The 21,351-nt window shown below is 41.6% G+C and overlaps 1 protein-coding gene across 11 annotated transcripts in view; it reads right to left on the reverse strand.

Annotated features, from left to right (window-relative positions):
* The window catches only part of TNIK (TRAF2 and NCK interacting kinase), a 411,284-nt gene that overhangs the window by 13,849 nt on the left and 376,084 nt on the right, over positions 1-21,351 (reverse strand). For 7 of the 11 annotated variants that reach the window (XM_059920518.1, XM_059920520.1, XM_059920521.1 and 4 more), the window contains 7 exons: positions 16,090-16,219; positions 10,458-10,622; positions 8,230-8,341; positions 7,930-8,016; positions 7,257-7,427; positions 5,291-5,434; positions 2,555-2,689 (listed from right to left, as the gene is read on the reverse strand). In XM_059920518.1, coding sequence (XP_059776501.1) covers positions 2,555-2,689; positions 5,291-5,434; positions 7,257-7,427; positions 7,930-8,016; positions 8,230-8,341; positions 10,458-10,622; positions 16,090-16,219 — 944 coding nt within the window. The remainder of the gene's footprint in view (positions 1-2,554; positions 2,690-5,290; positions 5,435-7,256; positions 7,428-7,929; positions 8,017-8,229; positions 8,342-10,457; positions 10,623-16,089; positions 16,220-21,351) is intronic. The other 4 variants (XM_059920526.1, XM_059920525.1, XM_059920522.1 and 1 more) reach the window with 1 other exon arrangement.

Below are 21,351 nucleotides of genomic sequence, written 5' to 3' on the forward strand. Positions count from 1 at the left end.
TTCCCAGCCTCTAGAGCTGTGAGAAATAAATTCATGTTGTTTATAAGCCACCCAGTCTGTGGTATTCTTTTATAGCAGCTTGAACAGACTAAGACAGTACACATGGCAGTCTTTTTATTTATAAAATGTTTGAACAAACAGAATATTCTGTGTCCTAAAGAATTTAGCCCAGGATAACTGACCAAATTCTTGTTCTCTGAGCTCTTCTTCTGTAGCATGCCTCTCCTGTTTACTATTCTGTCTTTAATATACTTTCAAATACTTCTTCAGCGATTTATTTCCATGTTTCTAAATGACGTGCTGATAATGTTATTTACAACTTTTTTCAGCTGTAGATATTACCTACTGACTCTGGAGAATGGAAAGGGTTTAGTCTCTTACAGCAATCTCCTCTCTCTAGATGTCTCTCTCTCAAACGTACACATCTCTTCCTCCCCATACCTCCAATATAGTTATACTTACAAGTTTTGGTTAAGTCAATATCCTGTGTTTAAATCATTATTGTTCATAGATGAGGCATGTAGTATACCATTATTATAATTCCTTTCTTGCTTTCCTAAATTTTTTTCACTTCCTTATTTTCTATGTATCTATCTCTAAGCACACAGAAACTTTCTGTTAGTGCTGTCAGTACAGTCAAATATGGCAGGTAATCTATTAGTAACATTTTATTTTTCTTGTAGGTACCTCTTCCTGAACCCTCCATTGTCCCACTTTGCCTGGACTAATTTCTTTCTCCTTCTCCGTCTCTCTCTCTATATATATACACATCCCTGTTCTGTTTCTCTGGAGAGCCCTGGCTAATACAGATGGGTTATAAAATACTAAGTGAAAAAAATTTTTCCTTTAGAACTTTGAAAGCCTTGCTCCATTGTCTTTTTTCTTTTTTCTTGGCTGCGCTGCACAGCATGTGGGATTTTAGTTCCCTGACCAGGGATCAAACCCTCGCCGCCTGCAGTGGGAGCGTGGAGTTTTAACCACTGGACTGCCAGGGAAGTCCCCTCCATTGTCTTCTAACCTTCTAGCACTGCTGTAAGTCCCAGGCCACCTAATTCTGTGTCTATTACATGTAAACTGTTTATTTATTTACTTATAATTTGAAAGCTTTAAGAGCCTTTTCATTTCCTGGGTACTGAAATATCATGTTGCTATGTCTTCTTGTGAGTCTTTTTTCATTCACTATACTAGGTACTCAGTGAATCTTTTTAATTTGAGATTTTGAGGTCTTAATTCTAGAAACTTTTCTTGTATTCTTTCTTTGATGCTTTCTTCTCCTTCCATTTCTTAATCTTTTTCCTAAAACTCATGTAACTTACATTTTGGCCCACTTGGACTAAAACTTTTATTTTCTTACCTATTCTCTCTTTTTTCTTTTCTTTTCATTCTACTTCTAGGACATTTCTCATCTTTGTCTTCCGACCCTTCTACTGCATTTTTTATTCCTGCCAATATATTTTAATTTCCAAGATTTTTTTTCTTGGTCCCTGAATGACATTCTCCAACCCTGTTCCATCTTTTTAAAAAAAATAACACCTATTCTTCTTTTATGGAAACAGTATTTCTAATCTCTCTGAAGTTATTATATTGATAGTTTCTTTTAAAAATTTTTTGTTCCATTCCTCATTATCCTTGTTTCCTCTAAAGTCCCTTCTTTCTGTTTAAGTTTCCTTCCCATTAGTGGATTTTCCCACTGTCTGCTCTAGTAGGCTTATCGACTGATGGGTTTCACTTTTAAGGTGGTTCGATAGCATGCTCTTTTCATGGCATTTCAAATATTAGTACCTCAACATCTATTCTTGCTGGCCATTTAGTTTCTCCAAAGACCATCTTTCAATCTCTTGCTTGGGAGTATAAGCATGGCTGGCAACATCTGGGGTGCTAAACAGGGGAAGGGTGTGTGTGTGTGTGTGTGTGTATTAGTGTGTCCTTATAATTCAATATTCCCCATCAACAGATTGGCTGTGCCCACCTTTCATCTTCTGCTGCTGTCAGGGAGGGTGACTGCCTGACTGGGTTCTGAAGGATTTGCTGTTCATCAACTTTCCAACAATCCTCCCATTTTCAATCCCACCCTCCACCTCCACCTCAGATACATCTGGGGCCTCAGGTCCTGGGCCTTTCTGGGTTCTGTTGAGTGACTGGATTGATTTTGATGACATTCCTCACAGCAGACTTAGAATTCAGCATTTCCTGGTCAGCTAGTTCTGTTCCTAGTCATCTAACAATTCTTGTTCAATTTTGTTGACATCTCTTATCTGTTTTCTCTTCTCCTGGTCCCTTTGTCCTTGTAGGTTTACAGCACTTTTATTCCTTCATGGTTATTTTAATGGGTCTTTGGGATTGAGTTCAAACTGGAGCCTAAGACTTTATTGTGAATGCATTCTTTGAACTTCATCAATCTGACTTTTTGGGGGAATAATGCAAGTATATTTAAGGTTCCAGCAGTGTCTTAAACTGGTCACAAATGCATCATCAATATCTGATGGAAAAAAACTAAATGAAACTTAACTGAATAATTTGGATTGAGCAAGCAATTCCATGTCTTGAGACTTACCAACTTTGTAATGTATACAGCCTTCCAAGTCCCCAACAGTGATCCAGCCTTGTTTCTTTTCTACTTCTGGGTCATTGTGTAATATTCTGTTTCTTAACCATGAAAGATAGTAAACTCGTAGCTTATTCTTCTTTCCTGTTGAAGTAACAGAACTTTAATTTCAAGGCCCTGAGACAGGTTTTTCTCTCAATCCTTCCCCATCTCCATTTTATTTTATTTATGTTTATTTACACTTGTGTGTGTGTCTGTGTATGTGTGAAGGCACAATAACCAGTGTCTCCAGCATCATCAAAGTATTGTCTCTGCCAGAACTTATGATCAAAACAGGTCCAAGTGTTTTGGGCAAATAACCATTGCATAATTTGTCTTTACCTTCTGGCGCTTTCTTATTTGAGCAAGGTGCTCTTATTCTCTCCTCCCAGAGCAAAGGGCAGTGTCTGCTCAGTAAGACCTAATTCTGTAACGGAATGGTTGATCAGTGTTCCAAAACATTCCAGATCTAATTACATGAAGGAGTTCTGACAACTGGACATTTTAGCATACTCATGTGTGACTACCTTTCCCTCACCTTCTACCCAACAGCATACATTAATGCAGAGCCCCCCATACTCGCCTCCTCTATTACTTTAAAGGTGAGAGCTGGTAGTAGTTTCATTTTACCAAACAGAAGAAGGAATTTCTTAAGGAGATATGAGAAACAAGTTCAATGACAGCAATCAGGGCTCAGAAAATAACCCTTGGACATGTTTACAGTGCTGAGATCCCTGAAAGGAGTGTCAAACAAAAATAAGAACAGAGAAAAAGATGTGTACTTGGAAAAAAACACAAAAGTTCCCTTTGGTAAATGATGGGAAAGAGATCATGGAGTAAAGAAGTCTTAGTAATGGTAAGGAAACATCTTAAAAACATTGAGGAGTTTTAAATTGAGGAGCAAAATTTAATATATTGAGATTATCTGAGTATCAGATAAGAAGATGTCCCTTGGGGTGGCTTTTCCTAAGTGATCAGTAATTTAAGCCTGTGGGTTATACTTCTTGGGTACTTATTTTCCTTTGAGTTCTCTTAGGTGTCAAAAAATGTTTCATATTTTGCAGCTGTGATATATACCAGAAGAAAAGAATACATTAAAGCATTGCACACTGGATTTGACAGGAGAGTACATTTATAACCTAAGTTAAGGGAACCACGTGCAGTTACTATTCCTTTTTATAACCAAAAGTCTTGAATATGAATTGATTTCTATAGCTAGGATGGGCAGGAGGGCTGGTGCTTTCTCCTCTCTGTACCAACACAGATCCGAGGGCAGTTCAAGAAAATTTGGCTCCTGTTTTCATTTTCTTCTTTCCCTACCTGTGCACCTCATGATAAAAGGAAATGGTTGCACTTTTAAAAATGGGATGTGTCACTAACAACATAATGAAGTCTGAACATGAATTTTCTGATATCATTTCCACTTTTGGTACGTGACTGGCAGATGTACGGTTTTAAATTTGATTTGGGAGTGTTGCAATCAAGAACGCATTACCCAGAATAAAGGAGTACGCTGAATTAAACTCAAATGATAATACAAGAAGAATTCACTTGGCGAACCCTTATTTGGGGAGAATAAAAAGAGATGAAACTGAGCATTCAATGGACAGGTAAAAGAGGAAATTGTAGCATCAAATGAGGGCATTTTCTCAAAACAGAAGTACAGCTGAAGAGTTAAACTTTATTCAAGGTTCAACCCAAGAGAAGCCCTATGTTTCTCTTTGCAAAACAATGGCTGGTTCTCAAACTTGGCTGCACAGTGGAGACTACTCAAGAGCCATGAAAGCTTCTGAGACCTGGGCCACACTCCCAGATTCTGACCCGCTAGTCTGGGGTGCATCCTGGAGTTTTCACATCTCCTCAGGTGGTTCTAATGTGCAGGGGTACTGTCGGTTTCATACTGGATGGGATGGGAGGGGAAAAGGGGGGTATTATTTATTAAACTCCTTCAAACACCATCCAAAAGAAAAAACTTTCAAGAACATAGACTCCTTCAGGTTACATTTTTAACTTGTCAGTAGTAAGGCCTTCACTTTTGTCTCTCTCTTTTTTTTTTAAGCTCTTTTTGGGAACTGGAAAGCTGCAGAGGGTGGCAATGATTCCTAGCTTCCAATCTCCTTGCAGACTAATCACCCAATGGGCCAGCTGCACTTGCTAAAATGTCAGTGAACTATAAACTAAAGCAGTTCTTATAAGAAAAGAGGCCAGAGAAATTTCTGCTTGCAAAATTTCTCACTCCCAGAAGCCTACATTTATTTTTTTATTTTTTATTTTTTATACAGCAGGTTCTTATTAGTTATCTATTTTATACATATTAGTGTATATATGTCAATACCAATCTCCCACTTCATCCAGAAGCCTACATTTTTATATTCTCCACCTGAGAGTAGATGGCAATGACCGGAGTGCGGACATCTTAAAAGGATCCTTGCTGAGGCCTGGCAGAGGGTGAAGGCCCATACGTACACAGCCGTGGTGGTGAGTCTCTGTCTGATTCAGATTTCAGGCAGAGGTGAGAGACTTCCCTTTGAAGGTCAGAATCTCTGGAGTTACAAAACATGGGTGATGTCATTCTGGCCCTACTGCCATAATTTATCGTGCTGCTCTTTGGCTGGGAAGGGCAGAGCTTACTATTCCTTCAGAAGTGAGGTGATCACCTTTCCCATCTGTGCAGACCTGGAGGACTTGGTCATCCCAGCAACATACCTGATATCGTCACGAGGACATTCAGTCCCTCTAGCACATCCATCTGCTGAAATCGCCTCCGGTTGATCAGATTATAAACTTTGCCTTGCCCGCTTCGGTCCAAAAGCATCAGGCCATTTTCAGTTCCAACCAGGAGGTTTACACCTGCAAATTTAAGAAGCATCCCAAGACTGACTCTTATGGACTTTACTCTTCTGCATGCAGGGTCCCTTTAAAACCTAAGAAACTGTGACTTGTAAATATAAACTAATGGGCAAGCAGGTACTACAGTAGGGAGTGTAGAAGTAGTAGCTCTGAGACGGTAATTAAATCACTGTCCCTTTGGTAATGAAATTAGTTTTCTTTTATAAAGTAGTAGCAGCATTCATTACATGTAGCCCTTTACTACCTAAAATAGAGTTCTTCTCAAGAGGAGCCTGAGGCACGGATGTGATGCTAGCACAATCTGCCTTTATTCCTTTCCTGTAACACCCACCCTTTTCTTGGCTCTCTCTATAAATCATACCTCCAGACTTTCCCAAGGTTCACCCCACTCCTATTCATGCAGTGATTTCTAGCCTACCCACCTTCTACATATAATAGAGTGCCCCATTCCCATACTCTATGGGAAGAAAAGTCCTTCTTCCTTCTCACACCAAAGCTTAATTTACATCCCATCCCTTAAGGTTCTGCTCTTTGTTAGGGAAATGATAAGCCAATTCAAGTGCAGGTATTAATAGCCTAAGAGTCACAGAAATATTGACTGTAAGGCAGGGGTCCCCAATTCCCCGCCCCCCGCTGTCCGTGGAAAAATTGTCTTCCACGAAACCGGTCCCTGGTGCCAAAAAGGTTGGGGACCGCTGCTGTAAGGGACTTCTCAGGCATCTAACTCTAGTCCAGCCCACCTCCCATGCAGTAATTCCTATTACAAAAACTCTGGTAGGTAAGTGGTCTTGTCTGGATAGCTACAATCTTGAAAATTCATCTCTAGGCAAATAAACACCCCTGACTCCCAACATACACACAGACACGCGCACACATTGTGAGTTCTGCCGTGCAATGGCCTATATTTATGAACGGGTAGCTTTTCCACTTCTTTTGCTTACTGCACATCTGTCTTCTAAGTAACGTGAATGTCTGCTCTTTCAACCACATGTTAGTCAATATTAAACATGGTTATCTTGTTGTCTTCTAATAGTCTCTTCTCCAGAGGACAGAGCCTTACTCCCCTGAAATGGTTTACAGGCTCTGTGCTCATCCCTGCTAACAACTCAAATGCTTTTGCCCTTATAAAATTGTGGTGCTTCAAACTAGGTGTAGTATTTTAGATGGGCGCAGATGAGCCATGCCCTTCCTTGATCTGTATGTCATGTTTATGGTAACACAGACCAGGATTTTGATAGAATCTCATCACACCTATACTGAGTCTGAGGTCAGCTAAAATCTGCAGATCTTTTTCACAAGAACTGCAGGTTGATGTTTTGAACTAAAAGGGAAGGCTCATCATTTGTTGTCCTTTTCAAGTTTTCTCTTGCTACTACTACTGGTATGGCCTTTGGCAATTCACTAAAATATTCTGTGCAGCTTTTTCAACTGTCACATGAAGGTCACGCCATTACTGCCCTTGCAGAACGTTGTATGGATCACAGAGACAGGACGTGGGGCACATCACACAGTGCTGGGCACAGAGTGGGCGTATATTAAGTGGTAGTTAGTTCTGTTGTTGGCTTTAGCCCATCACTGTTATGTGACAAGGTCACTCTGAATCTCATTGCTATCCTGGGTATCAGTTCCTTCTAAATATAAAATTGTATCAGTTAGGGTATCAGTTCTTTCTAAATATAAAATTGCTCTTGGTCTCTCTTGAGGCCGAGACAGTCCCAAATCGGGCCTCTAACACCCATGATTCAATCAGCACTCTCCTGATAGTAAGATTCCTGTTTGAGGGTCAATTCATTAACGAATGGTAAAAAAAGCACCAACTTACCCCACAGAGCTGCACAAAGTATTTCTGAGTTGAATCGCTTCTTGTATTTTCTGATTTCTGGTGTGTCGCTATGAGGCCGAATGTTGGTTGGGTTTACGTTTACCACTGAAATCTTTCTTGCTTCATTTAGTTTGGCCTGTTCTTGCCTAAGAAGTTCGCTAGTAAACAGAGCTTTGAGAAAAAGAATCAGAGAAGTCAGTGGCACCTTAAAATACAACCAATGGAGATATGGAAAAGGGGCTTCAAATAACTATGATTGCTCCTTGTTTAGTGTGCATTATGGTAAAGGCAAAGAAACACTGAAACTATAAATATTTTACACTTTTTTAGTAGAATAAAGTTATGTCATTCATAAAGGCAGTGTTTTATCCGTTAGTAAGACAGGCTTATAGACACTACTTGAGTAGTTTAGGGAATTAATATTCATCTCATAAAATTAAACACACCATCCTCATCTCCTGTAATATATGCAGGACAGATTTACTTTTTGAAATTCCACATTATCAATTGACAAACTGGCCTAAGTTGAGTCTGATGATTAGTGAGTTGCAGAATTCTAGAAAGCAAGGCTCTCCTCTAAATCAGCCAGACTTTTGAAGTGGGAAGCACACACCTAGAACTCAACACAACTCAACACGCATTTATTGTGTCTACTGCGTGCACAGCACTGTACCCAGAAATTGCTTCTGAGAAATACGTGGTGAGTTTGGAGGTCTCTGAGGAACAGCTTTTCCTAGGCCCCCTGGATACCTCTGCGTTCCTACCAGAATCAAAATAGAAGAGATGAAAAAAAATAGAAAGAACTTTGTTTGAGGAATCCTATCAAAAAAAAAAAGTAATAAAAAGTCTTCCCTTTAAGACAGGGCCTAAGCAGTTAATGGCTTAACTACTGAACTGATAATTAATTTTTTATCAGGTCATATCAGAAAGGAAAACCAAGCTGTTTCTAAAACATCGGGGCCTTCTAGCTTACCGGCAGCTGAAGATTCCTCATCCTCTTCATCTTCATCAGTGGGAGACGTCTGGTACACTCTGGGGTCCACAAAGGGGGTGAAGGAGGCTTTGGTGCTGCTCCCCATGCCATACTAATCAATAAGCAAGAAGATTAAGAAGAGCAGATAGATAAATACTGCAGCAACAAACGATGCTACTAATACTTTGCTTGGGCTCTAAAATTATTAGAGACTCTTCAAACCATCCAACTGTTCACACTCTGACCCCCAAGTCAAAGTGTGTGCTTCTCTCTCCAGCTTCTACTGATACTGGTTCCTCACTAACCATTATGTCTCTGCAGGGTTTCATTAATCATCAGACTGCAAGAACTGTAGTGAGCAAATTATATTATGGACCATACGTGGCACCTTAATATCTGATAAGACGGCTGTAGTGACAGAGCCTATTTCTCCCTCGATGTAAAAGCAATCTCCTATTGACCAAATGGTTTTAAGAAAAGCTGACACAAATTGGCAGTAAACTAAGTAAGCCTAGCAACACAGCAGCACTTCATCCTGAACACAAGATCAACCAAAGACTCCCTCTTGGGGCCTTTGGGGCCTTCCATGCTGGTCTGGTGATGCAGGTGGATTGGTGTTGGCTCAAGAAGCCTTAAAATCTGCAATTCAGGGACAATTTCATCCAGGGAATGAAGATTTTTCCTTTCCATGATAGTTTCCTTAAAAGGATACTTATACTTATATGCCCTATGTGGGAACTTCATGAAGATACTAGGTTTGCAGGCAATACACCTTAAGGGCTTATTTAAAAAATAATCTCAAGGGCTCAGAGAGCACAATTAAGATATGAAGTCAGAACTAAACTAGGGAACAGTAAACTATCAAGGCTTCATGTCCCAATATTCCATTTTTGAGTTTTGTCAAAGGAGCTTCAATAACCATCTCCCAATTTTGTCTGTCATCTCCACTCCTACTTACACTCAAGTCCTTTTAATATTATAAACATATCTGCACTTAATATAAGAAGCATCTTTTTGGGGGATAAAAATGTCTTTAAGTTTTAATTTTTTTAGTTTTTTTTTCAGGTTTTTATTTAAAAATAAAACCAGTATCCCAAGACCCCTAAACACATAAGGAGAAAACCACAAAGGCCCAATCTGACTTTAATTCAAGATTTCCCCTTCACGTTATGAAATCAAAACCATTTCATCCTCCATAAGGTAGGACTCCCCCCTCCCAAACAGAGCACTTTCACAGACACTCTCTCCTTTAATCTTTAGAAGTCCATGAAGGAGGTGTGCAAGTACTGGCATTCCCACTTAGAGCTGGGGAAGCAGCAGAATGTGGAGTAGGGTCTGACCGCACGGAGTCCTCCTTGGTACCCAAAGTCAGGCAGAAAACAACTGTCCACAGTGCATGAAGCTATAACAACGCTCTATGTTCTTTTCCCTGTGGCAAAGTTCATCTGCTCTATAGCTTTAGAATCCACATGGTGCATCATAAAAACTCAGTGCATGGACAACCTCAAAAACAGCGTTATAAACTATATGCGTTATAAACACATGTAGGATCTATGTGTGATTCACAGGACTATTCATGAAACATGACCAAGCACCGTGATCTCATCCGACTGGTCAAGCTCCGTCAACGACATCTACAAGCACTTCCCGGCAGATTGTTTATTCTGGCTTTTTTCCCCAGACTCTTTCTGTGCAGGAAAGATAATATCCCACTTCTCCCTTTCTTGTGCGATTTGGAGTTTAGGAAGATGAACACTTTGAGAACGTATCTATTTTTATTTTTCATAAACAAATCATTTCAACCTTATTTCACCTAAGTCAAACTTAGTTTGACTAAATTAATGTAACTATGAACCTCAACTATTGGCCTTGGAATCTCTATAGGTTGAAGTTTCCTTTCCTGGCCTGGGAGATAGGAGGTCCTAGTTCTGGTCTCAGCTCTGTCACAAAACAGCTGTGTGCCTTTAGGCAAGGCACTTAACCTCTCTGAGCTTCACTATTTGCTTCTGTAAAAACAGGCTTTGGTCCAGATGCTACCTGAGAACTTTTCACTGCTCTGCTTCTAGGATTTGGTCCATTTGCACATATGCATAAGTAGTTATATAGTATAATAAAACCCAACCAAACACGCTTCTGGGAGCTTGGCAAAGCCTCCTTCTTGAGGGGCCCGGGGTCTCAGAACCCCCTGCAGGAGGACAGAGCTGTCGTGGCTATTGCCCAGCACCTACTTCAGTCCCAGAGTCCATCTCCTGGGGGTGGGTGGAGACGCGTCCCAGGCCCTCAGTGGGGGTCCCCGCAGGGGAATGGCTCTGCTGCACCAGGTCCGGGAGGTTGATGTGACCGGCGAAGCCGTTGCTGTCACTATGGCCAGATCGCTTCTTCTCTCCAGACGTCTGAGGGGGCACAACACATGGCGGCCGTTAGAGAGGGAAGGCAAAGGCCACAGAGCGATGTCACCCCTCACACAGCACAGCTGCCGTGGCCTGCAAACCGTCCCACTGGGGAGTGGGAAGATGTTCAGATTTCTATCTTATCTAAGAAAATAAGAAAAAAGTCAAGCTTTGCTAATGTTTAGTACATGGCTTGACGCTGGGGCCTTATGCCCCTGCATGAAGGGCATTCAGGGGTCACATACGATGAGGAGGTGCCCTGCGGGAAGACAGGAATGCCGCGGGCGCAGGGGCACTAGGGGGCCGTGCACTGTGTGCGTGTGAGCTGTGCACGCACACCAGGTCTCATCACCAGGTTACAAAGACACAAACCCTCAGAACAGAAACATCACCTAAAATACAGCTGAAAAGAAGCGGTAGGACGAGATGTAACACTAATAATTCACGCCCAGCGTACTCCAAGAAAATGCAGAGAAGATTCCCAACTCACAGGGTTCTCTGTCAGTCACGAGGTCAAACCAATGATTAGCTAATCATATCTGATGAGAGTTACAAAGAAAACATGGAAATGATCTAAAGATTATTTGAAAATATGGGTTTACATCCACTATCACTAATGTTGAATCTCTCGGTAAGCAACTATGGCGGCTTGTGCCAGGAGCTGGTAAAAAAAAAAAAAAAAAAAAAGATGAAGTTATCATGACTAGTAAAACACATGAAATATTGTTTACAGCATCCTTTCCCCCCCCCCCACAAATATTATCTCATTTATTAATTATGGCTCAGAGACGTTAAATAAGCAGTCCAAGGTCACACAGCCCAAGATGGTAAAGGCAGCAGAGCCCGGGAGTGTGCCTGCTTTGGCTGGATGCCACTGGCTGCTCCAGAAGCTCGAGTGGGCAAGCGGGGGCAGGAACCCAGACCTCGGGCCCCGCGGCCCTTCCTCCAGAGACATCCAGGCCCTTGAGGAATCTGTGCCCTGGGCAAAGGCTTCCTCTGAGGTTTGGGAGTGAGGGATAGACTCTGGGCCACTAAGTCAGCTGGGTCAGCCCTCCCCTAGGGGCCAATCCCTCTCCCCTCGGGTCGGGTCCTCGCACCCATCCCCAGAGCCCACCTCTCCCCTCCCTTCCCCTTCCAGGATCTCCTCCAGGCGGCCACCAGAGTCAGCATAAACCGAGCTGTGGAGGGCAGCCTATAGCATTCCTTTTTAATGTCCTTTAAAGGTATTTTATAAAGTATATAATGTTAGTGCAGTAGGACAAATGCATAATTTGTAAACAAATAAATACACTGTGTTATGTGGCAGTCCCTGAAATTCTTACTGATAAGGTTGCATGAACTAACACGTTGGAAATTATTGCCGTGGAGAGCAAAGCCTCCTCTCAAAGATGCTAGGGACGACATACAGAATTAAAAGAAAATCCTGCTCCCAAAAAAGCCAGTGCCCAGACTATAGTCCTGGCTAGTATTGCACTTTCTGATTTCACATTTATATGACTGGCTCACTGAGGTTTCTTACAGCAGACCTGATTAAGTAATGCTTCCCTCTTTGCCTTTTCTCTTTTTCATTCATTTGCCCAACATTTCTGAGTGTCTACTAAGTGTGAAGCATTTTGCTGAACATGAAGGAATCAATCAGGAGCAAGGCAGACACACTCCCTGCCTTGTTTGGGGCTGGCATGGCAAGGGTTCGTGTTGTTTCTTTGACCACCTCACTGGCCTGGCTTCTTCCTTCCGGAGCCTGTCCTGGTCTTGCAGTTATAGCTCTGCACCTGCCTCTGGCTGGAAGTGAAAGGAGGCACTTTTTGGGGAAAGATGAAACAGACTCCCAAGTGTCTGAAGGGGTGTATGTAATTGATGTTACTAGGAAGCTTGAGAAATAACTGGATAGATAGCCTTAGCGCCCTCTGTTTCTGGGCACAATACTTCTGGCCCGCGACTGTCCAGGAGAGGGGCATTTTCTGGACTCATTTTGTCACAGTGTTCATCTGAACATTTCATCTTCTAAATTACATTTAAGGGGTTCAGTCCTAATTTATTATATTATCCCCTATTTTTTGTGTACTGGGCAGCTTCTCCCGCCTTCTTACTTCTGTTCAAATACTGAAAAGCTTTTTACCATTTCCCTCCAACTTTCCAGTAGCATAAATCGCACATTGTCTCTTTAGAGTTTTGTGGTCTCTCTTGTATCAGCAGTGTTCTGCCTCAAGCCAAAAATTAATGCAGACACACTGGTTATCAAAGAAAGACCCGAAGAGGCTCAGGGGGGGGAAATGGCCCAGACAGTGAGAAGCTTGAAGGAATTCAGCAGTGACCCCTGAATCTTCCCACTTCTGAGTCATCACCCTTTTGTTCATTCAACCAGCACCCTCTAGAATTAAATACCTTCTGTGTGCCATTCTGCTGGGAACACAAAGATAAATGAACAGCAGCTCTGTCCTCTACGATCTCATTAACAGAGCCCCAAAGAGCTCTATGATCTTCATGCCCTCACCAGTCCCATGGCGGCGGGCACTAGAATGTTCTGAGCATCAGTAGATGCTGGGTATCGCGCTGAACACCTTAGGTTCATCTCCTCACACTTCCACCGGGGGCTAGCTTATATTATCCCCATTTTACAGATGGAAAAGCTTCAGTGTAAAGAATTCAATTAACTTGCCCCACGTGACATGGGCTGTGAGTGGTGAAATCAGGGTCTGAACGGAGGCTGTCTGGAAGCAGAGCCCAGCTCTGGTGGCTGCGGTTCTATGTGGCTCCGCCCTCAGACACAGCTGATTGACTGGACCAGGAGCGCACACCTGAGCCAAGCACGATCAGATTCCCACTGGAATTTCCAGTTAGGCCTGAGAGATACTGGTCGGTCTCTGCTGGGCAGCTGAACTGGGATGTGGTGAACATCTTGCACTTGGGAGGGTGGGTGTGGAGACGTGAGAGCACGTGCTTGAGGGGGAAGAGGAAGCTGGTGTGTGGACAGAGAGAACAAGGGAGAAAAGTGGAGGAAACAGAGATGAGGGTAAGGAGAGACAGGCAGTGAGGGAGCCAGAGATCTGCACACAAGAAGCTGCCTGAGCTCCTAATCCCTTTTCAGTTTCTGGTTCCAACCCTATACAGGGTCCCAACTTGCTTTCTGCCTTTGGATTCCTTCTAGGAAACACCTCTGAATCTCTGATACCTACTCCGCCTTTTTTTTCTTAATCTGTTGTGAGTTCTTTTTTCTAGTACTTGTAACCAAAAGAGCCTTCATGACGGTAAGCTGGTATCCTCGTTCAGTGGATGGACAGACCCTGGAGAGATACCAGCTGGGCAGTAAGGAAGGTGCTATGGACAGAGGCCCACGGAGTCCCAGGAGAGGCTTCAAGGAGGAAGGGAAGCTGAGCCAGACCCCCAGGGGTCTGCTGGGTGAAGAGTGGGCTGCAGTGGGGGAGGAAGAGGAGCTCTTCCAGGAGATGGGTCCCTGTGGACAAGTGGTAGATGACAGCTGGTGTGGTGTATTCTAGAAGGAGAGTAAAGAAAGGTCCTATGGGGCTGTAGGAGGGGGAAAGGTAGAACCACAGGGGCAGGGGTATGCACTACAAGGGGGGATTGCCTCTGACAAGACCATGGGTAGGAGAGCCAGCGTGCCCCCATAGAAGCATCTGGTCCACTCCAACAAGAAGTACGAGTTAAGTGATTCTCCTTGATGTTCATCTTGGGGAACTGAACCATAAAGAGTTTTTATTTTCTTATCCTTTTGTCATACTTTAATTTGTATTTATCTTTTTAATACACATACTTTTAATGGATTTCAACTCAGGTTGTTACTTTAAAAGCCCACGTTTGTAAAAAGAACAATTTAGAAACTGAGAGGACAAAAAGATTTTAGGGCCCGCAATAGATCAAATTCATATATGACACTGCTGAATGCAATTTTCAAGGTGATTGACTGTGGTCATAGAGTATTGGAATGCTTTCAACAATATGGAGCCATTTGGATGCGGCTGGCAACTGAACTCAAAAATGTGGCTCCAAATATCCACGTCAAGGTACTGACTCTGTCCTAACGACTCAAGCAAATTTGAAACCACATTAGATATTGGAGTCCTTTTATTTGGAGTCAGAGAGTAACTCATTCCAGAACATTTCCCCTCATGTTTTCCCAAGTGGCAAGGTCTAGTGAGAGAAGCCCTCTACATTTGCATTGAAAGTATCCATTCACCGCGCTGGGAGATTTATATGCCAGCACGACACAATGTCAACTTCAGCAGCCAAGTCCATTTTTCATTTCAGGCTTCTGTGAAAGGGCTCTTTAAAGCCTACTTGAAAGATTCGGCAAGGCCATAAAACGAAATTCTAGCAAGTTGCTTTGTGAACTAGTCTTCCAGTTATAGCTCTACTGCCCATTATTATTTCAAAGGCCTTATTCATCTCAAAACTACAGTTCCTTTCTTTCTAACAAAAATGAGATGCCCTCTGCCTTTTTGGAAAGCAAAGCCTGCTATTACTGTTTTCCAATCTACCCTGGCTGAGGAAGGGGAATGGCAGATGATATACGTTTGTGTTTCAGAAGGAAGAGTGGGAAGCGATAACAAGTAAAAGGAGAGCTTGACGCTATGGAAATAAAATAGGTAACATTTATTGGATGCTTACATGCATTAACTTATTTAATCCCCTCAATCATCTTGTGAGTCATATACTATTACTTATGAAATTTTATAGATGACAAAATTGTTGCAGGGAGAGGTCAAGTAACTTTTGCCCAATGTCACCAGACATTACTTTCCTTCCAAGAAAAGACCTGCTTGCACGGTGATGATGAAGTGAAAAAGAAGAAAAGACAGATTCTAATGTGTCCAGGCCCTTCTTATTGGCACAGATACAATGGGGAGGTAGTGCATGTTGGAGGGACAGGTGCAAGGGAATGTGTGCCCCCTGTCCCCAAATGATGTTCCTAGAGTTTAAAAAGACAAAATTCCTCAAAGTGCTAAGGTGCATTTTTAAGTACATCTTCGTATTTCTTTGTTCTTTCACCAGTACAGCTTAATAGTCTTTAATGTTAATTTAACTAGATAAGATGATATCACCATTTCTTGGAACTACTGAGCATTTTCTACATAAAATCCACAAGGATAAAACCTGGGATGGGGAGGAGAAGGCATAACAAGGCCACTGATGTTATTTGGATAGACCATTCATTTCTGTTTTCCTGTGGTAGGAAACATCTGGGTTTGCCAGCCTTATATCCTCAGGCTCAAATGCTATATTCCGATTTGCATAGCTTCCACTGAAGAATCTGGACAAATGTGATTAAGCTCAGAAGGATGCAGGAAAGAAGGAAGACAATTAAAATCACTCAACCATTTAGAAACACGAGTCCTTCTCCCTCCCCCCACCCCATTCCCTAAAATACAAGCAGTAAGCATCCTCTGTGAAAGCTCTAATATAAAAACCAATTAAGAAATGCACTTCTTCTACAGTTTTTATACCAACTTACTTCTCTTATCATCAAGGTCCCTTCTCTTGAAATACTGCTGCTGAAAGTGTCTGCGTGAGAGGTCTCCAGCCCGTGCGTGCCGACCATTCCCACATTGTACTGCTCAGCGCTCCCGGGGGCTCCTGTGGGTCTGAAATGGGAAGGAACAACATTCACGACAGTGTATGTTTAGCGAACACCTGTTTCCTGTCCACAGTAATATTTTTTATTGTAGTGAAATATACATAACATGAAATTTACCATTTAAACCATTTTAAGTGTAAAGGTCAGTGGCCTGAAGTACATTCCGCTTTCATCTTTAATGCTGCACGGATGCTTGAACTGAGGTCCCACTTCTGCAGCGTCCCCTCTGGACCTGCTCTCGACCTGGCAGCCAGCATGAGCAACCGGGCTCTGCATGATCTCTAAGCCCTCCCTACCCTGTTTCTGACCAGCAGGCGCCCTGAATTTTGCACATGTTGTTCCCTCTGCCTGGAAAGCTCTCTCTCACCCTGGCTCTTGGCTGGTTCCCTCTCATTTATGTGATTTCATCTTATCTGATACTTTCCCTGAGAAGCCTTCTCTCACCACCCATCAGTGTCTTATCCCACTAGCCCCTCTTCTTTCTCTTCATCCTTTTTCCTTAATAGTTCCCATCACAATTTGTAATTCTTTATCCTTTTGACTCTTTTAACTTTTCTATTCTCTCTCATTAGAACAGATGCTTTTGAGGGCAGAATTCTTGTCTCTTTGTTCATCCCTGTATACCTAGTACCCAGCATAGAGCTTGGCACAGAGTAGGAGTATAAAAAATAATCATTTCATAAGTGGGTTTTGGAGAGAAGAATATCAATGAAGGGCATTCTGGTATACCAGGCACCCATTAACGAGGCTGTTTAACTCAAGAGTGTCTAGTACTTTCTAAAATCTCTGTAATCACCTCACACTGTGGTATATTTATTTCCAGTTTGTCTCTTGCTTTTGTGTTTAAGATACAGTGGGAGAAGGGAATAGGATCTTGACACCTCTGCCCTGAGAGCAGAGAATGAGGGTTGCTGTGGCCCTTGGCACAGAGCACAGCACCGTGGGAAACTGAGGACCAGGCGGGCAATGCGGCTCACCTGCAGGACTTCAGTTTTCAATGCCGGACCTATTGTTACCCAACTGTGCAGCCAACTCTCTTGTAAAGTGGGTTTTTTAAAAATAGGAAAGGCACCAGGGTTTGTTTCTCTCAGGTGTATTAATTACATCTTCTACCATTTTGTTCTTTTCTTTTAATTGCTTCTCATACATTAAAAAAGCATCTCTGAAGAGGAATACCATATGATATCACTTATACGTGGAATCTAAAATACGACAGAAATGAACCTATGTACGTATGAAACGGAAACAGACTCACAGACACAGAGAAGAGACTTGTGGATGCCAAGGGGGAGGGAGTGGGGGAGGGATGGACTGGGAATTTGGAGTTAACAGAGGCAAACTATTACATATAGAATGGAGAAACAACAAGGTCCCACTATATAGCACAGGGAACTGTATTCAATATCCTGGGATAAACCATATGGAAAATAATAGAAAAAAGAATGTATATATATGTATAACTGAGTCACTTTGCTGTACAGCAGAAATTAGCACAGCATTGTAAATCAACTATACTTCAATAAAAAATAAATTTAAAAAAGTAAAAAAAAATGCACATTCCCACCAACAGTGCAAGAGGGCTCCCTTTTCTCCACACCCTTTCCAGCATTTATTGTTAGTAGATTTTTTGATGATGGCCATTCTGACTGGTGTGAGGTGATACCTCATTGTAGTTTTGATTTGCATTTCTCTAATGATTAGTGATGTTGAGCATCCTTTCATGTGTTTGTTGGCAATCTGTATATCTTCTTTGCAGAAATGTCTATTTAGGTCTTCTGCTCATTTTTTTTTTTTTATACTAAAAATCATTTAATTGCAGCAGTGATAGGTACTTTAAAGGAGAAGTATGAAAACATAGCTGTATAAAAACAGACAGTTACCCTGGAACCACAGGTTCTCACACCCTCCCTCACTAGGCCCAGCTAATAGCCACCTGAGGTAGGGGTCAGCACTGCATTTTTTCTGGCCAGTTTCTTGGGAGGTTACATGTTTACAACTCCATTTTAGCCCTCCTGCACTTTAGGAGAAGTCAGTCAATTCTGCCCATTTGTGGATTGGGTTGTTTGCTTTTTTGATATTGAGCTGCATGTGCTCCTTGTATATTTTGGAGATTAATCCTTTGTCAGTTGCTTCATTTGCAAATATTTTCTCCCATTCTGAGGGTTGTCTTTTTGTCTTGTTTATGGTTTTCTTTGCTGTGCAAAAGCTTTTAAGTTTCATTAGGTCCCATTTGTTTATTTTTGATTTTATTTCCATTTCTCTAGGAGGTGGGTCAAAAAGGATCTTGCTGTGATTGAATTGATACAGCCACTATGGAGAACAGTATGGAGGTTCCTTAAAGAACTAAAAATAGAACTACCATATGACCCAGCAATCCCACTACTGGGCATATACCCTGAGAAAACCATAATTCAAAAAGAGTCATGTACCACAATGTTCATTGCAGCTCTACTTACAATAGCCAGGACATGGAAGCAACTAAGTGTCCATCAACAGATGAATGGATAAAGAAGACGTGGCACATATATACAATGGAATATTACTCAGCCATAAAAAGAAACGAAATTGAGTTATTTGTAGTGAGGTGGATGGACCTAGAGTCTGTTTTACAGAGTGAAGTAAGTCAGAAAGAGAAAAACAAATACTGTATGCTAACACATATATATAGAATCTAAAAAAAAAAAAAAATGGTTCTGATGAACCTAGGGGCAGGACAGGAATAAAGACGCAGACATAGAGAATGGATTTGAGGACACGGGGAGGGGGAAGGGTAAGCTGGGACAAAGTGAGAGAGTGGCATGGACATATATACACTACCAAATGTAAAATAGATAGCTAGTGGGATAGCAGCTGCATAGCATAGGGAGATCAGTTCCGTGCTTTGTTACCACCTAGAGGAGTGGGATAGGGAGGGTGGGATGGAGATGCAAGGGGGAGGGGATATGGGGATATATGTATATGTACAGCTAACTCACTTTGTAATACAGCAGAAACTCACACAACATTGTAAAGCAATTATACTCCAATAAAGGTGTTAAAATAAATAAACAAATAAATTTTTTTAAAAAGTAAAAAAAAAAAAAAAAAAAAAAAAAAGGCATCTTCGGTTTCTTGGATCCTATCAAAGTCCAAGGACTTGATGGAATATTCAATCTAAGAAACAAGAAACTCACCAGCCTTATGACATCTCTGGGACAGAGAAGACACCTGTCAAGGAGTTTTATCCAAAATGGAGAGGCGAAAATATGAAGAGGTGAATCCACACAAAAAAAATGTACAGGAAGACACTTACTTTGAAATTACAAAACTAGAGCAGTGGATTGAATACATTTAAGTACAGGTTAGAACTGATGTGTTTGGGAAGAAACTCCAAAGAAGCATTTTCAATATTTCACTCCCAGAAAGGAGCTATTAATAGTGTTCAAGAGACACAGAAAAAGAAATTGCTGTAATGAATTCCTGGTGTATTGCTAGATTGGTAAATCAGAATAATTCTCAAAACTCTAATTTCTTCACTCATTTATTTGAAAATTTGTTTTACCTTGTAGGTATTTTGTTTTTAGTTGCCTTAAATTCTTGTTTAAGGCAAGGTGGTGTAAAACAAATAAATCAGTAAATGAAGCGTTTATCAAGAGCCAAAGTCTCCTAGGACAGGAGGCACTTTCCTTCATCACTCAGGCATTCTTGGCCACTGTCAGAGGCTAGATGGACCTGGTGGTCATCTAGCCACCAGGCTAACACTGTACAATCAAGTTCTCTTTCAGAGTCTCACCTGAGTTCAAAGATTAAAGATATTTTGGCTCCATGTCTGTTTTTACCCCAATGGTGTTCTGATTCTTTTTTTATTTTGGAATTTTATTTTATTTATGTTTTATACAGCAGGTTCTTATTAGTTATCTATTTTATACATATTAGTGTATATATGTCAATCCCAATCTCCCAATTCATCCCACCACCACCACCACCACCTCCCCGCCGCTTTCCCCCCTTAGTGTCCATACGTTTGTTCTTTACATCTGTGTCTCTATTTCTGCCCTGCAAACTGGTTCATCTGTATCATTTTTCTAGATTCCACATATATGCGTTAATATACGATATTTGTTTTTCTCTTTCTGACTTACTTCACTCTGTATGACAATCTCTAGGTCCATCCACGTCTCTACAAATGACCCAATTTCATTACTTTTTTTAAATTTTTTTTTTTTAATTTTTTTTTTTTTTTTTTTTTTAAGATTTTATTGATTGATTGATTGGTATGTTGGGTCTTCGTTTCTGTGCTAGGGCTTTCTCTAGTTGCGGCAAGCGGGGGCCACTCTTCATCGCGGTGCGCGGGCCTCTCACTATCGTGGCCTCTCTTGTTGCGGAGCACAGGCTCCAGACGCGCAGGCTCAGTAGTTGTGGCTCACGGGCCTAGTTGCTCCGCGGCATGTGGGATCTTCCCAGACCAGGGCTTGAACCCATGTCCACTGCATTAGCAGGCAGATTCTCAACCACTGCGCCACCAGGGAAGCCCTCATTACTTTTTATGGCTGAGTAATATTCCATTGTATATATGTGCCACAACTTCTTTATCCATTCGTCTGTGGATGGGCATTTAGGTTGCTTCCATGTCCTGGCTACTGTAAATAGTGCCGCAATGAACATTGAGGTGCATGTGTCTTTTTGAATTATGGTTTTCTCTGGGTATATGCCCAGTAGTGGGATGGCTGGGTCATATGGTAATTCTATTTTTAGTTTTTTAAGGAACCTCCATACTATTCTCCATAGTGGCTGTATCAATTTACACTCCCACCAACAGTGCAAGAGGGTTCCCTTTTCTCCACACCCTCTCCAGCATTTATTGTCTGTAGATTTTGTGATGATGGCCATTCTGACTGGTGTGAGGTGATACCTCACTGTAGTTTTGATTTGCTTTTCTCTAATAATTAGTGATGTTGAGCATCTTTTCATGTGCCTCTTGGCCATCTGTATGTCTTCTTTGGAGAAATGTCTATTTAGGTCTTCTGCCCATTTTTTGATTTCATTGTTTGTTATTTTGATATTGAGCTGCATGAGCTGTTTGTATATTTTGGAGATTAATCCCTTGTCTGTTGATTCATTTGCAATTATTTTCTCCCATCCTGGGAGTTGTCTTTTTGT

The sequence above is a fragment of the Balaenoptera ricei genome, chromosome 4, assembly GCF_028023285.1.
Source record: "Balaenoptera ricei isolate mBalRic1 chromosome 4, mBalRic1.hap2, whole genome shotgun sequence".
Lineage (NCBI taxonomy): Eukaryota > Metazoa > Chordata > Mammalia > Artiodactyla > Balaenopteridae > Balaenoptera > Balaenoptera ricei.